Source organism: Salmo salar, chromosome 18 (assembly GCF_965601325.2).
Source record: "Salmo salar chromosome 18, fSalSal1, whole genome shotgun sequence".
NCBI lineage: Eukaryota > Metazoa > Chordata > Actinopteri > Salmoniformes > Salmonidae > Salmo > Salmo salar.
In genome coordinates, this window is record NC_138308.1 from 48,538,310 (window position 1) to 48,557,102 (window position 18,793).

The 18,793-nt window shown below is 30.6% G+C and overlaps 1 protein-coding gene across 1 annotated transcript in view; it reads right to left on the minus strand.

Annotated features, from left to right (window-relative positions):
- The window catches only part of LOC106593316 (G-protein coupled receptor 26-like), a 97,254-nt gene extending 81,493 nt beyond the window's left edge, over positions 1–15,761 (minus strand). Inside the window, exon 1 of the mRNA XM_045700566.1 lies at positions 15,094–15,761. Coding sequence (XP_045556522.1) covers positions 15,094–15,761 — 668 coding nt within the window. The remainder of the gene's footprint in view (positions 1–15,093) is intronic.
- Between the last annotated feature and the right edge of the window lie 3,032 nt (positions 15,762–18,793).

Genomic DNA, 18,793 nt, shown 5'->3' on the forward strand with positions numbered 1-18,793 from the left:
CATTAACTATCTGGAGTTACTGCCTGTATATATAACCATTAACTATCTGGAGTTACTGTATGTATATATAACCATTAACTATCTGGAGTTACTGCATGTATATATAACCATTAACTATCTGGAGTTACTGCATGTATATATAACCATTAACTATCTGGAGTTACTGCATGTATATATAACCATTAACTATCTGGAGTTACTGCATGTAGAACATATATAACCATTAACTATCTGGAGTTACTGCATGTATATATAACCATTAACTATCTGGAGTTACTGCATGTAGAACAGATATAACCATTAACTATCTGGAGTTACTGTATGTATATATAACCATTAACTATCTGGAGTTACTGCCGGTATATATAACCATTAACTATCTGGAGTTACTGCATGTAGAACAGATATAACCATTAACTCTCTGGAGTTACTGCATGTATATATAAACATTAACTATCTGGAGTTACTGCATGCAGAACAGATATAACCATTAACTATCTGGAGTGACTGCATGTAGAACAGATATAACCATTAACTATCTGGAGTTACTGTATGTATATATAACCATTAACTATCTGGAGTTACTGCATGTATATATAACCATTAACTATCTGGAGTTACTGCATGTAGAACAGATATAACCATTAACTATCTGGAGTTACTGTATGTATATATAACCATTAACTATCTGGAGTTACTGCCGGTATATATAACCATTAACTATCTGGAGTTACTGCATGTAGAACAGATATAACCATTAACTCTCTGGAGTTACTGCATGTATATATAAACATTAACTATCTGGAGTTACTGCATGCAGAACAGATATAACCATTAACTATCTGGAGTGACTGCATGTAGAACAGATATAACCATTAACTATCTGGAGTTACTGTATGTATATATAACCATTAACTATCTGGAGTTACTGCCGGTATATATAACCATTAACTATCTGGAGTTACTGCATGTAGAACAGATATAACCATTAACTATCTGGAGTTACTGTATGTAGAACAGATATAAACATTAACTATCTGGAGGTACTGCATGTAGAACAGATATAACCATTAACTATCTGGAGTTACTGTATGTATATATAACCATTACCTATCTGGAGTTACTGTATGTAGAACAGATATAAACATTAACTATCAGGATACTGCATGTAGAGCAGATATAACCATTAACTATCTGGAGTTACTGTATGTATATAACCATTAACTATCTGGAGTTACTGAATGTATATATAACCATTAACTATCTGAAGTTACTGCATGTAGAACAGATATAACCATTAACTATCTGGAGTTTCTGCATGTATATATAACCATTAACTATCTGGAGTTACTGCATGTAGAACAGATATAACCATTAACTATCTGGAGTTACTGTATGTATATGTAACCATTAACTATCTGGAATTACTGCATGTATATATAACCATTAACTATTTGGAGTTACTGTATGTATATATAACCATTAACTATCTGGAGTTACTGCATATATATATAACCATTAACTATCTGGAGTTACTACATGTATATATAACCATTAACTATCTGGAGTTACTGCATGTAGAACAGATATAACCATTAACTATCTGGAGTTACTGCCTGTATATATAACCATTAACTATCTGGAGTTACTGTATGTATATATAACCATTAACTATCTGGAGTTACTGCATGTATATATAACCATTAACTATCTGGAGTTACTGCATGTAGAACAGATATAACCATTAACTATCTGGAGTTACTGAATGTATATATAACCATTAACTATCTGAAGTTACTGCATGTAGAACAGATATAACCATTAACTATCTGGAGTTTCTGCATGTATATATAACCATTAACTATCTGGAGTTACTGCATGTAGAACAGATATAACCATTAACTATCTGGAGTTACTGTATGTATATGTAACCATTAACTATCTGGAATTACTGCATGTATATATAACCATTAACTATTTGGAGTTACTGTATGTATATATAACCATTAACTATCTGGAGTTACTGCATATATATATAACCATTAACTATCTGGAGTTACTACATGTATATATAACCATTAACTATCTGGAGTTACTGCATGTAGAACAGATATAACCATTAACTATCTGGAGTTACTGCCTGTATATATAACCATTAACTATCTGGAGTTACTGTATGTATATATAACCATTAACTATCTGGAGTTACTGCATGTATATATAACCATTAACTATCTGGAGTTACTGCATGTAGAACAGATATAACCATTAACTATCTGGAGTTACTGTATGTATATGTAACCATTAACTATCTGGAATTACTGCATGTATATATAACCATTAACTATTTGGAGTTACTGTATGTATATATAACCATTAACTATCTGGAGTTACTGCATATATATATAACCATTAACTATCTGGAGTTACTACATGTATATATAACCATTAACTATCTGGAGTTACTGCATGTAGAACAGATATAACCATTAACTATCTGGAGTTACTGCCTGTATATATAACCATTAACTATCTGGAGTTACTGTATGTATATATAACCATTAACTATCTGGAGTTACTGCATGTATATATAACCATTAACTATCTGGAGTTACTGCATGTAGAACAGATATAACCATTAACTATCTGGAGTGACTGCATGTAGAACAGATATAACCATTAACTATCTGGAGTTACTGTATGTATATATAACCATTAACTATCTGGAGTTACTGCCGGTATATATAACCATTAACTATCTGGAGTTACTGCATGTAGAACAGATATAACCATTAACTATCTGGAGTTACTGCCTGTATATATAACCAATAACTATCTGGAGTAACTGCATGTATATATAACCATTAACTATCTGGAGTTACTGCATGTATATTTAACCATTAACTATCTGGAGTTACTGCATGTATATATAACCATTAACTATCTGGAGTTACTGCATGTAGAACAGATATAACCATTAACTATCTGGAGTTACTGCATGTATATATAAACATTAACTATCTGGAGTTACTGCATGCAGAACAGATATAACCATTAACTATCTGGAGTGACTGCATGTAGAACAGATATAACCATTAACTATCTGGAGTTACTGTATGTATATATAACCATTAACTATCTGGAGTTACTGCCGGTATATATAACCATTAACTATCTGGAGTTACTGCATGTAGAACAGATATAACCATTAACTATCTGGAGTTACTGTATGTATATATAACCATTACCTATCTGGAGTTACTGCATGTATATATAACCATTAACTATCGGGAGTTACTGCATGTAGAACAGATATAACCATTAACTATCTGGAGTTACTGCATGTAGAACAGATATAACCATTAACTATCTGGAGTTACTGTATGTATATATAACCATTAACTATCTGGAGTTACTGCATGTATACATGACCATTAACTATTTGGAGTCACTGTATGTATATATAACCATTAACTATCTGGAGTTACTGCATGTATATATAACCATTAACTATCTGGAGTTACTACATGTATATATAACCATTAACTATCTGGAGTTACTGCATGTAGAACAGATATAACGATTAACTATCTGGAGTTACTGCCTGTATATATAACCATTAACTATCTGGAGTTACTGCATGTAGAACAGATATAACCATTAACTATCTGGAGTTACTGCATGTAGAACAGATATAACCATTAACTATCTGGAGTTACTGTATGTATATATAACCATTAACTATCTGGAGTTACTGCATGTATACATAACCATTAACTATTTGGAGTTACTGTATGTATATATAACCATTAACTATCTGGAGTTACTGCATGTATATATAACCATTAACTATCTGGAGTTACTACATGTATATATAACCATTAACTATCTGGAGTTACTGCATGTAGAACAGATATAACCATTAACTATCTGGAGTTACTGCCTGTATATATAACCATTAACTATCTGGAGTTACTGTATGTATATATAACCATGAACTATCTGGAGTTACTGCATGTATATATAACCATTAACTATCTGGAGTTACTGCATGTATATATAACCATTAACTATCTGGAGTTACTGCATGTATATATAACCATTAACTATCTGGAGTTACTGCATGTAGAACAGATATAACCATTAACTATCTGGAGTTACTGTATGTATATATAAACATTAACTATCTGGAGTTACTGCATGTATATATAACCATTAACTATCTGAAGTTACTGCATGTAGAACAGATATAACCATTAACTATCTGGAGTTACTGTATGTATATGTAACCATTAACTATCTGGAGTTACTGCATGTATATATAACCATTAACTATTTGGAGTTACTGCATGTATATATAACCATTAACTATTTGGAGTTACTGTATGTATATATAACCATTAACTATCTGGAGTTACTGCATATATATATAACCATTAACTATCTGGAGTTACTACATGTATATATAACCATTAACTATCTGGAGTTACTGCATGTAGAACAGATATAATCATTAACTATCTGGAGTTACTGCATGTATATATAACCATTAACTATCTGGAGTTACTGTATGTAGAACATATATAACCATTAACTATCTGGAGTTACTACATGTATATATAACCATTAACTATCTGGAGTTACTGCATGTATAAATAACCATTAACTATCTGGAGTTACGACATGTATATATAACCATTAACTATCTGGAGTTACTGCATGTAGAACAGATATAACCATTAACTATCTGGAGTTACTGCATGTAGAACAGATATAACCATTACCTATCTGCAGTTACTACATGTATATATAACCATTAACTATCTGGAGTTACTACATGTATATATAACCATTAACTATCTGGAGTTACTGCATGTAGAACAGATATAACCATTAACTATCTGGAGTTACTGCCTGTATATATAACCATTAACTATCTGGAGTTACTACATGTATATATATCCATTAACTATCTGGAGTTACTACATGTATATATAACCATTAACTATCTGGAGTTACTGCATGTAGAACAGATATAACCATTACCTATCTGCAGTTACTACATGTATATATAACCATTAACTATCTGGAGTTACTACATGTATATATAACCATTAACTATCTGGAGTTACTGCATGTAGAACAGATATAACCATTACCTATCTGCAGTTACTACATGTATATATAACCATTAACTATCTGGAGTTACTGCATGTAGAACAGATATAACCATTACCTATCTGCAGTTACTACATGTATATATAACCATTAACTATCTGGAGTTACTACATGTATATATAACCATTAACTATCTGGAGTTACTGCATGTAGAACAGATATAACCATTAACTATCTGGAGTTACTGCCTGTATATATAACCATTAACTATCTGGAGTTACTGCATGTATATATAACCATTAACTATCTGGAGTTACTGCATGTATATATAACCATTAACTATCTGGAGTTACTGCATGTAGAACAGATATAACCATTAACTATCTGGAGTTACTGTATGTATATATAAACATTAACTATCTGGAGTTACTGCATGTATATATAACCATTAACTATCTGAAGTTACTGCATGTAGAACAGATATAACCATTAACTATCTGGAGTTACTGTATGTATATGTAACCATTAACTATCTGGAGTTACTGCATGTATATATAACCATTAACTATTTGGAGTTACTGTATGTATATATAACCATTAACTATCTGGAGTTACTGCATATATATATAACCATTAACTATCTGGAGTTACTACATGTATATATAACCATTAACTATCTGGAGTTACTGCATGTAGAACAGATATAATCATTAACTATCTGGAGTTACTGCATGTATATATAACCATTTACTATCTGGAGTTACTGCATGTATATATAACCATTAACTATCTGGAGTTACTGTATGTAGAACATATATAACCATTAACTATCTGGAGTTACTGCATGTAGAACAGATATAACCATTACCTATCTGGAGTTACTGTATGTATATGTAACCATTAACTATCTGGAGTTACTGCATGTATATATAACCATTAACTATCTGAAGTTACTGCATGTAGAACAGATATAACCATTAACTATCTGGAGTTACTGTATGTATATGTAACCATTAACTATCTGGAGTTACTGCATGTATATATAACCATTAACTATTTGGAGTTACTGTATGTATATATAACCATTAACTATCTGGAGTTACTGCATATATATATAACCATTAACTATCTGGAGTTACTACATGTATATATAACCATTAACTATCTGGAGTTACTGCATGTAGAACAGATATAATCATTAACTATCTGGAGTTACTGCATGTATATATAACCATTTACTATCTGGAGTTACTGCATGTATATATAACCATTAACTATCTGGAGTTACTGTATGTAGAACATATATAACCATTAACTATCTGGAGTTACTACATGTATATATAACCATTAACTATCTGGAGTTACTGCATGTATAAATAACCATTAACTATCTGGAGTTACGACATGTATATATAACCATTAACTATCTGGAGTTACTGCATGTACAACAGATATAACCATTAACTATCTGGAGTTACTGCATGTAGAACAGATATAACCATTACCTATCTGCAGTTACTACATGTATATATAACCATTAACTATCTGGAGTTACTACATGTATATATAACCATTAACTATCTGGAGTTACTGCATGTAGAACAGATATAACCATTAACTATCTGGAGTTACTGCCTGTATATATAACCATTAACTATCTGGAGTTACTACATGTATATATATCCATTAACTATCTGGAGTTACTACATGTATATATAACCATTAACTATCTGGAGTTACTGCATGTATAAATAACCATTAACTATCTGGAGTTACTACATGTATATATAACCATTAACTATCTGGAGTTACTGCATGTAGAACAGATATAACCATTAACTATCTGGAGTTACTGCATGTAGAACAGATATAACCATTACCTATCTGCAGTTACTACATGTATATATAACCATTAACTATCTGGAGTTACTGCATGTAGAACAGATATAACCATTAACTATCTGGAGTTACTGCCTGTATATATAACCATTAACTATCTGGAGTTACTACATGTATATATAACCATTAACTATCTGGAGTTACTGCATGTATATATAACCATTAACTATCTGGAGTTACTGCATGTATATATAACCATTAACTATCTGGAGTTACTGCATGTATATATAACCATTAACTATCTGGAATTACTGCATGTAGAACAGATATTGAACACAATAGAACACAGTAAAACATAATGGATTAGAACACAATAGAATAGAACACAAAAAATCACAATAGAACGTAATAGAATAGAACACAATAGAATAGAACACAATAGAACACAAAAGATCACAATAGAATGTAATAGAATAGAACACAAAAGATCACAATAGAATGTAATAGAATAGAACACAAAAGATCACAATAGAATGTAATAGAATAGAACACAAAAGATCACAATAGAAAGTAATGGAATAGAACACAATATAACAGAACGCAGTAGAACACAATAGAATAGAACACAACAGAATAGAAAACAAAATATAACATAAGAGTAGAACACAATAGAATAGAACACAATAGAATAGAACACAACAGAACACAAAAGAACACCATAGAATAGAAAACAAAATATAACATAAGAGTAGAACACAATAGAATAGAACACAATAGAACACAATAGACCGCAGTAGACTAGAACACAACAGAACACAATAGAATAGACTCAATAGAACACAGTAGAATAGAACACAATAGAATAGACTCAACAGAACACAACATAATAGAACGCAATAGAATAGACTCAATAGAACACAACATAATAGAACACAATAGAATAGACTCAATAGAACACAACATAATAGAACACAATAGAATAGACTCAACAGAACACAGTAAAATAGAACACAATAGGATAGACTCAACAGAACACAACATAATAGAACACAATAGAATAGACTCAACAAAACACAACATAATAGAACACAATAGAATAGACTCAACAAAACATAATAGAACACAATAGAATAGACTCAACAGAACACAACATAATAGAACACAATAGAATGGACTCAATAGAACACAACATAATAGAACACAATAGAATAGACTCAACAGAACACATCATAATAGAACAGAATAGAACAGACTCAACAGAACACAACATAATAGAACACAATAGAATTGAACGCAATATAAAACAAAAGAATAAAAACAATAGAATATAAGACAATGTAATATAACACAATAGAATATAACACAATATAATATAACACAATAGAATATAACACAATAGAATATAGCACAATATAACACAATAGAATATAACACAATATAATATAACACAATATAATATAACACAATATAACACAGTATAATAAAACACAATATAATAACACAATAGAAAATAACACAATAGAATATAACACAATAGAATATAACACAATATAACACAATAGAATAGAACACAATAGAACACAGTATTATGAAACACAATATAATATAACACTATAGAAAATAACACAATAGAATATAACACAATAAAGTAAAACACAATAGAATATAACACAATAGAATAAAACACAATAGAATATAACACAATAGAAAATAACACAATAGAATATAACACAATAGAATATAACACAATAGAATATAACACAATAGAACACAATAGAATTGAACACAATAGAATATTGCACAATAGAATATAACACAATAGAATATAACACGACAGAATATAACACAATAGAATATAACACTATATAACACAATAGAATAGAACACAATAGAACACAATAGAATATAACACAATAGAATATAACACGACAGAATATAACACAATAGAATATAACACAATAAAACACAATAGAATAGAACACAATAGAACACAATAGAATTGAACACAATCGAAAACAGTATAATAAAACACAATATAATATAACACTATAGAAAATAACACAATAGAATATAACACAATATAGTAAAACACAATAGAATATAACACAATAGAATATAACACAATAGAATATAACACAATAGAATATAACACAATAGAATATAACACAATATAGTAAAACACAATAAAATATAACACAATAGAATATAACACAATAGAATATAACACAATAGAATAGAACACAATAGAATATTGCACAATAGAATATAACACAATAGAATATAACACGACAGAATATAACACAATAGAATATAACACTATATAACACAATAGAATAGAACACAATAGAACACAATAGAATATAACACAATAGAATATAACACGACAGAATATAACACAATAGAATATAACACAATAAAACACAATAGAATAGAACACAATAGAACACAATAGAATTGAACACAATCGAAAACAGTATAATAAAACACAATATAATATAACACTATAGAAAATAACACAATAGAATATAACACAATATAGTAAAACACAATAGAATATAACACAATAGAATATAACACAATAGAATATAACACAATAGAATATAACACAATAGAATATAACACAATATAGTAAAACACAATAAAATATAACACAATAGAATATAACACAATAGAATATAACACAATAGAATATTGCACAATAGAATATAACACAATAGAATATAACACGACAGAATATAACACAATAGAATATAACACAATAGAATATAACACAATAGAATAGAACACAATAGAACACAATAGAATATAACACAATAGAATATAACACGACAGAATATAACACAATAGAATATAACACAATAAAACACAATAGAATAGAACACAATAGAACACAATAGAATATAACACAATAGAATATAACACGACAGAATATAACACAATAGAATATAACACAATAGAATATAACACGACAGAATGTAACACAATAGAATATAACACAATAGAATATAACACAATATAACACAATAGAATAGAACACAATAGAACACAGTATAATAAAAAACAATATAATATAACATAATAGAAAATAACACAATAGAATATAACACAATATAGTAAAACACAACAGAATATAACACAATAAAATAAAACACAATAGAATATAACACAATATAATAGAACACAACATAATAGAACACAATAGAATAGACTCAATAGAACACAACATAATAGAACACAATAGAATAGACTCAACAAAACATAATAGAACACAATAGAATAGACTCAACAGAACACAACATAATAGAACACAATAGAATGGACTCAATAGAACACAACATAATAGAACACAATAGAATAGACTCAACAGAACACATCATAATAGAACAGAATAGAACAGACTCAACAGAACACAACATAATAGAACACAATAGAATTGAATGCAATATAAAACAAAAGAATAAAACACAATAGAATATAAGACAATGTAATATAACACAATAGAATATAACACAATATAATATAACACAATAGAATATAACACAATAGAATATAGCACAATATAACACAATAGAATATAACACAATATAATATAACACAATATAACACAGTATAATAAAACACAATATAATAACACAATAGAAAATAACACAATAGAATATAACACAATAGAATATAACACAATATAACACAATAGAATAGAACACAATAGAACACAGTATTATGAAACACAATATAATATAACACTATAGAAAATAACACAATAGAATATAACACAATAAAGTAAAACACAATAGAATATAACACAATAGAATAAAACACAATAGAAAATAACACAATAGAAAATAACACAATAGAAAATAACACAATAGAAAATAACACAATAGAATATAACACAATAGAATATAACACAATAGAACACAATAGAATTGAACACAATCGAAAACAGTATAATAAAACACAATATAATATAACACTATAGAAAATAACACAATAGAATATAACACAATATAGTAAAACACAATAGAATATAACACAATAGAATATAACACAATAGAATATAACACAATAGAATAGAACACAATAGAATAGAACACAATAGAATAGAACACAATAGAATAGAACACAATAGAATATAACACAATATAGTAAAACACAATATAGTAAAACACAATAAAATATAACACAATAGAATATAACACAATAGAATATAACACAATAGTATAGAACACAATAGAATATTGCACAATAGAATATAACACAATAGAATATAACACGACAGAATATAACACAATAGAATATAACACGACAGAATATAACACTATATAACACAATAGAATAGAACACAATAGAACACAATAGAATATAACACAATAGAATATAACACGACAGAATATAACACAATAGAATATAACACAATAAAACACAATAGAATAGAACACAATAGAACACAATAAAATTGAACACAATCGAAAACAGTATAATGAAACACAATATAATATAACACTATAGAAAATAACACAATAGAATATAACACAATATAGTAAAACACAATAGAATATAACACAATAGAATATAACACAATATAATATAACACAATAGAATATAACACAATAGAATAGAACACAATAGAATATAACACAATAGAATATAACACAATATAGTAAAACACAATAAAATATAACACAATAGAATATAACACAATAGAATATAACACAATAGAATATAACACAATAGAATATTGCACAATAGAATATAACACAATAGAATATAACACGACAGAATATAACACGACAGAATATAACACAATAGAATATAACACAATAGAATATAACACTATATAACACAATAGAATAGAACACAATAGAACACAATAGAATATAACACAATAGAATATAACACGACAGAATATAACACAATAGAATATAACACAATAAAACACAACAGAATATAAAACAATAAAATAAAACACAATAGAATATAACACAATATAATAGAACACAATAGAATAGAACACAATAGAATAGAACACAATAGAATAGAACGCGATAGAATATAACGCAATATAGTAAAACACAATATAGTAAAACACAATAGAATATAACACAATAGAATAGAACACAATAGAATAGAACACAATAGAATAGAACACAATAGAATAGAACGCGATAGAATATAACACAATAAAATAAAACAGAATAGAATATAACACACTATAATATAACACAATAGAATATAACACAATAGAATAGAACACAATAGAATATAACACAATATAGTAAAACACAATAAAATATAACACAATAGAATAGAACACAATAGAATATTGCACAATAGAATATAACACAATAGAATATAACACGACAGAATATAACACAATAGAATATAACACAATAGAATATAACACTATATAACACAATAGAATAGAACACAATAGAATATAACACAATAGAATGTAACACGACAGAATATAACGCAATAGAATATAACACAATAAAACACAATAGAATAGAACACAATAGAACACAATAGAATATAACACAATAGAATATAACACGACAGAATATAACACAATAGAATATAACACAATAGAATATAACACAATAGAATATAACACAATAGAATATAACACGACAGAATATAACACAATAGAATATAACACAATATAACACAATAGAATAGAACACAATAGAACACAGTATAATAAAAAACAATATAATATAACACAATAGAAAATAACACAATAGAATATAACACAATATAGTAAAACACAACAGAATATAACACAATAAAATAAAACACAATAGAATATAACACAATAGAATAGAATAGAATAGAATGTGAAAGAATAGAACACAATAGAATATAACACAATATAGTAAAACACAATAAAATATAACACAATAGAATAGAACACAATAGAATATTGCACAATAGAATATAACACAATAGAATATAACACGACAGAATATAACACAATAGAATATAACACAATTGAATATAACACTATATAACACAATAGAATAGAACACAATAGAATATAACACAATAGAATATAACACGACAGAATAGAACACAATAGAACACAATAGAATATAACACAATAGAATATAACACGACAGAATATAACACAATAGAATATAACACAATAGAATATAACACGACAGAATATAACACAATAGAATATAACACAATAGAATATAACACAATAGAATATAACACGACAGAATATAACACAATAGAATATAACACAATATAACACAATAGAATAGAACACAATAGAACACAGTATAATAAAAAACAATATAATATAACACAATAGAAAATAACACAATAGAATATAACACAATATAGTAAAACACAACAGAATATAACACAATAAAATAAAACACAATAGAATATAACACAATAGAATAGAACACAATAGAATAGAATGTGAAAGAATAGAACACAATATAGTAAAACACAATAGAATATAACACAATATAATAGAACACAATAGAATAGAACACAATAGAATAGGACACAATAGAATAGAACACAATAGAATAGAACACGATAGAATAGAACACGATAGAATATAACACAATATAGTAAAACACAATAGAATATAACACAATAGAATATAACACGATAGAATAGAACACAATAGAATATAACACAATATAATATAACACAATATAACACAATAGAATATAACACGGCAGAATATAACACAATAGAATATAACACAATAGAATATAACACAATAGAATATAACACGACAGAATATAACACAATAGAATATAACACAATAGAATATAACACGACAGAAAATAACACAATAGAATATAACACAATATAGTAAAACACAACAGAATATAACACAATAAAATAAAACACAATAGAATATAACACAATAGAATAGAATAGAATAGAATGTGAAAGAATAGAACACAATAGAATATAACACAATATAGTAAAACACAATAAAATATAACACAATAGAATAGAACACAATAGAATATTGCACAATAGAATATAACACAATAGAATATAACACGACAGAATATAACACAATAGAATATAACACAATTGAATATAACACTATATAACACAATAGAATAGAACACAATAGAATATAACACAATAGAATATAACACGACAGAATAGAACACAATAGAACACAATAGAATATAACACAATAGAATATAACACGACAGAATATAACACAATAGAATATAACACAATAGAATATAACACGACAGAATATAACACAATAGAATATAACACAATAGAATATAACACAATAGAATATAACACGACAGAATATAACACAATAGAATATAACACAATATAACACAATAGAATAGAACACAATAGAACACAGTATAATAAAAAACAATATAATATAACACAATAGAAAATAACACAATAGAATATAACACAATATAGTAAAACACAACAGAATATAACACAATAAAATAAAACACAATAGAATATAACACAATAGAATAGAACACAATAGAATAGAATGTGAAAGAATAGAACACAATATAGTAAAACACAATAGAATATAACACAATATAATAGAACACAATAGAATAGAACACAATAGAATAGGACACAATAGAATAGAACACAATAGAATAGAACACGATAGAATAGAACACGATAGAATATAACACAATATAGTAAAACACAATAGAATATAACACAATAGAATATAACACGATAGAATAGAACACAATAGAATATAACACAATATAATATAACACAATATAACACAATAGAATATAACACGGCAGAATATAACACAATAGAATATAACACAATAGAATATAACACAATAGAATATAACACGACAGAATATAACACAATAGAATATAACACAATAGAATATAACACGACAGAATATAACACAATATAATATAACACAATAGAATATAACACAATAGAATTTAACACAATAGAATATAACACGACAGAATATAACACAATAGAATATAACACAATAGAATATAACACAACAGATCATAATATAATAGAATAAAGAAATGTCCCATGATGCATAGTTCTGGTTTCAACATGAAATGAAAACAACGGTGAGTTGGAGTTATGGTGCACACAGGAAGATACAACTCAAAGACCTCCTCTTACCTTGGGTGAATATCCACAAGCAGCACTAAAGTTTGCATTGTGATAACGTCTATCCGTTTACAGTGGAACCTTGCCACCTTCAGCACTTTCAGGTATGTGACACACAGGACTAGAAATGACAGGAGAAAGGTGAGGGAGTGAAAAAGCACTGTAAAGATAACAAACGGGGTCTGACTGTTCTCCGTCACGTCGGCGAGAGTGCACGACGCGTAAAGCGGATGGTATCCCACCCAAGAGAGACAAGCCGCCGCTGTCGAAAAAGACATAGAATGTATCCACGTGTATCCGAGCACAAGAGCTGCGTCTCTATGTCGTATTCTAGAGTGGTACCTCAACGGAAACACTACGGCGATCCACCTGTCGATGCTCAGAGCGGCCATGCTCAACATCGAATTCGTCGTTAAGAAAGTCTCCGAAAAGCCGACGAACTGACAGAAAGCGTCACTTCCAGGCTGACCCTCGTTGATGAGACCCGCCAGAGTTAGAGGCATGTTGGAAACGGTCAGCAACAAATTGCAGAAAGTGAGGTTGAGGGTGAACACACAGGGCACTTGCTTCCTGATCTCTGGGTTGTACAGAAAGCAGATCAGCACCACAGTGTTGGACAGCAACGACACTACTATAATGACAAGCATCAAGACGGAGAGAAACACTTCCACAGTGGCCATGGTTGTGTGTCCAAGTCACTTATTATAAATCTCCCTTTTGGTAATGATTATGTCCACATCCAGCCACCGGACGTGGTTGTAGAATAAAGGCATGGTGTTAGCTGGAAGACTCAGCCATAACCACATCCAGACCTACCCAGTTATATCCCTCTCCTGTGGAGCGTAACCTTGTCTCTCCTCTGCCTCGTTGTCCTCAGACTTCTACTGCTGTAGCCAGCTGAAAGGGATGGGGAAGTCCATCAAGTTAGGAGGATTCCAACATAATGAGAGAGGCCGGGATGCGCAGGAGAAATCTGAACAAGTAAACTCCCCCCATTTACGACTAAGTGCAAAGAAATGCCAGCTGTCAGGCGCTGTGCCAATGCCCGTGTCTCTGCAGTGGTGTTATCGTCTATGACGCTGTGCTCTCAAGACAGCTCCCCTCGCACTCTCTCTTCAGAATAGACTGAGTGGGAGGTAGATCTCTCTCTCTCTCTCTCTCTCTCTCTCTCTCTCTCTCTCTCTCTCTCTCTCTCTCTCTCTCTCTCTCTCTCTCTCTCTCTCTCTCTCTCTCTCTCTCTCTCTCTCTCCTCTCTCTCTCTCTCTCTCTCTCTCTCTCTCTCTCTCTCTCTCTCTCTCTCTCAGACTGAGTGGGAGGTAGACCTCCTCTCTCACTCTTCAGAAATTAAGGATATTCCTTACGAGAAATTACCAAGTACCCGCAATTAAATAGTACCCGCAAAACACCAGTTTGCGCTGTTCTGTGAAGAGAGTAGTACCCAGTGTTGTACGAGATCTTCAGTTTCTTGGCAATTTCTCGCATGGAATAGCCTTCATTTCTCAGAACAAAAATAGACTGACGACTTTCATTATTATGGCCATTTTGAGCCTGTAATCAAACCCACAAATGCTGATGCTCCAGATACTCAACTAGTCTAAAGAAGGCCAGTTTTATTGCTTCTTTAATCAGAACCACCGTTTTCAGCTGTGCTAACATAATTGCAAAATGGTTTTCTAATGATCAATTATCCTTTTAAAATGATAAACTTGGATTAGCTAACACAACGTGCCATTGGAACACAGGAGTGATGGTTGCTGATAATGGACCTCTGTACGTCTATGTAGATATTCCATAAAAAAAATCTGTCGTTTCCAGCTACAATAGTCATTTACAACATTAACACTGTTTTTCTGAACAATTTGATGTTATTTTAATGAACAATTTTTTTATTTTCTTTAAAAAAACAAGGACATTTATAAGTGACCCCAAATTTTGGAACGGTAGGGTACATACACTGAGTGCACACAACATTAGGAACACCTGCTCTTTCCATGACAGACTGACCAGGTGAATCCAGGTGAAAGATATGATCCCTTATTGATGTCACCTCCACTTAAATCAGTGTAGATGAAGGGAAGGAGACAATGTGTGCCATTCAGAGGGTGAATGGGCAAGTCAAAAGATTTTAAGTGCCTTTTGAACGAGGTATGGTAGAAGGTGCCAGGCGCACCGGTTTGTGTCAAGAACTGCAACGCTGCTGGTTTTTTCCAAGCTCAACCGTTTCCCCGAGTGTATCAAGAATGGTCCACCGCCCCAAAGGACATCCAGCCAACTTGACACAACTGTGGGAAGCATTGGAGTCAACATGGTCCAGCATCCCCTGCGGAACGCTTTCGATACCTTGTTGAGTCCCATGCCCCGACGAATTGAGGCTGTTCTGAGGGCAAAAGGGGGTGCGAGTAAGGTGTACTAGTAAGGTGTGCACTCAGTGCATATATGTACTGAGTGCAAGTAAGGTGTACTAGTAAGGTGTACACTCAGTGCATATATGTACTGTATTATATAGGCTATATATCATATAGGGAAATATCTGAAATGATTTAAATTCAATGCCAATATTCTGGAGGTTGAATTACCAAGCGTTCTTCTTACCCCCACAGGTTATTAATCCTGAACCAGGAGGGTCATTTTTTGATCAAATATGTCGAATACTAATCTTAGACAAATGACTAAATACTATCCACTGTTCCCTAACGCCTGTAACAATCCGCTTGGATAGCAAACTATGCTACCATATAAAAGTTCAAAATAAATACTATCTTCCTATGAGACCGAAGCAAGACAGACACAAGGAATACAAAAGAAGCATACGTTATCATTGTCACGACTTCCGCCGACGTCGGTTCCTCTCCTTGTACGGGCGACGCTCGGTCTTCTAGCCATCATCGATCCACTTTTCATTTTCCATTGGTTTTGTCTTGTTTTCCCTCACACCTGGTTTCAATCCCCTCATTTACTTGTTGTATATTTAACCCTCTGTTCCCCCCACCCATGTCTTTGTGTGGGATTGTTTATTGTTAGTGCTTGTGCACGTGTTGGCTGGTGTGCGACGGGTTTTTGTTACCCATGTCTTGTTCTTTCAATGCCGTTGGTTTTGCTATTAAACTGCTCCGGCTATTACCTAGTTCTGCTCTCCTGCGTCTGACTTCCCTGCCACCGGTTACGATCATAGAAAGTCTATAAAAGGTTTTAAAAAGGTTTTCCAACAAATAGATCCTCAGCCAGCCAGGTACACACAAAACACCTCTCCAAACTTTCCCCCATTTCTAAATGGGACACGCCTTCTTAAAGGGAAAGCCCACCAAAATGACAATGATGGCCCCTTAGATTTGACAGTGAAAATAAAGCAGTCAGAACTGGCAGATACATAACAGCATGAAAATACACAGATACATAACATAACAGCATGAAAATACACAGATACATAATATAACAGCATGAAAATACACAGATACTGTCACGTCCTGACCAGTAAAAGGGGTTATTTGTCATTGTAGTTTGGTCAGGGCGTGGCAGGGGGTGTTTGTTTTGTGTGTTTCAGTGTTTTTGGTTTATGTTCTATATTTTCTATTTCTATGTGTATATCTAGTTTTCTATTTCTATGTTGGGTTTTGGCAATGACCTCCAATTAGAGGCAGCTGGTTGTCGTTGTCTCTAATTGGAGGCCATATTTAGTTGGGTTTGTTTTCTCTTGTGTTTGTGGGTGGTTGTT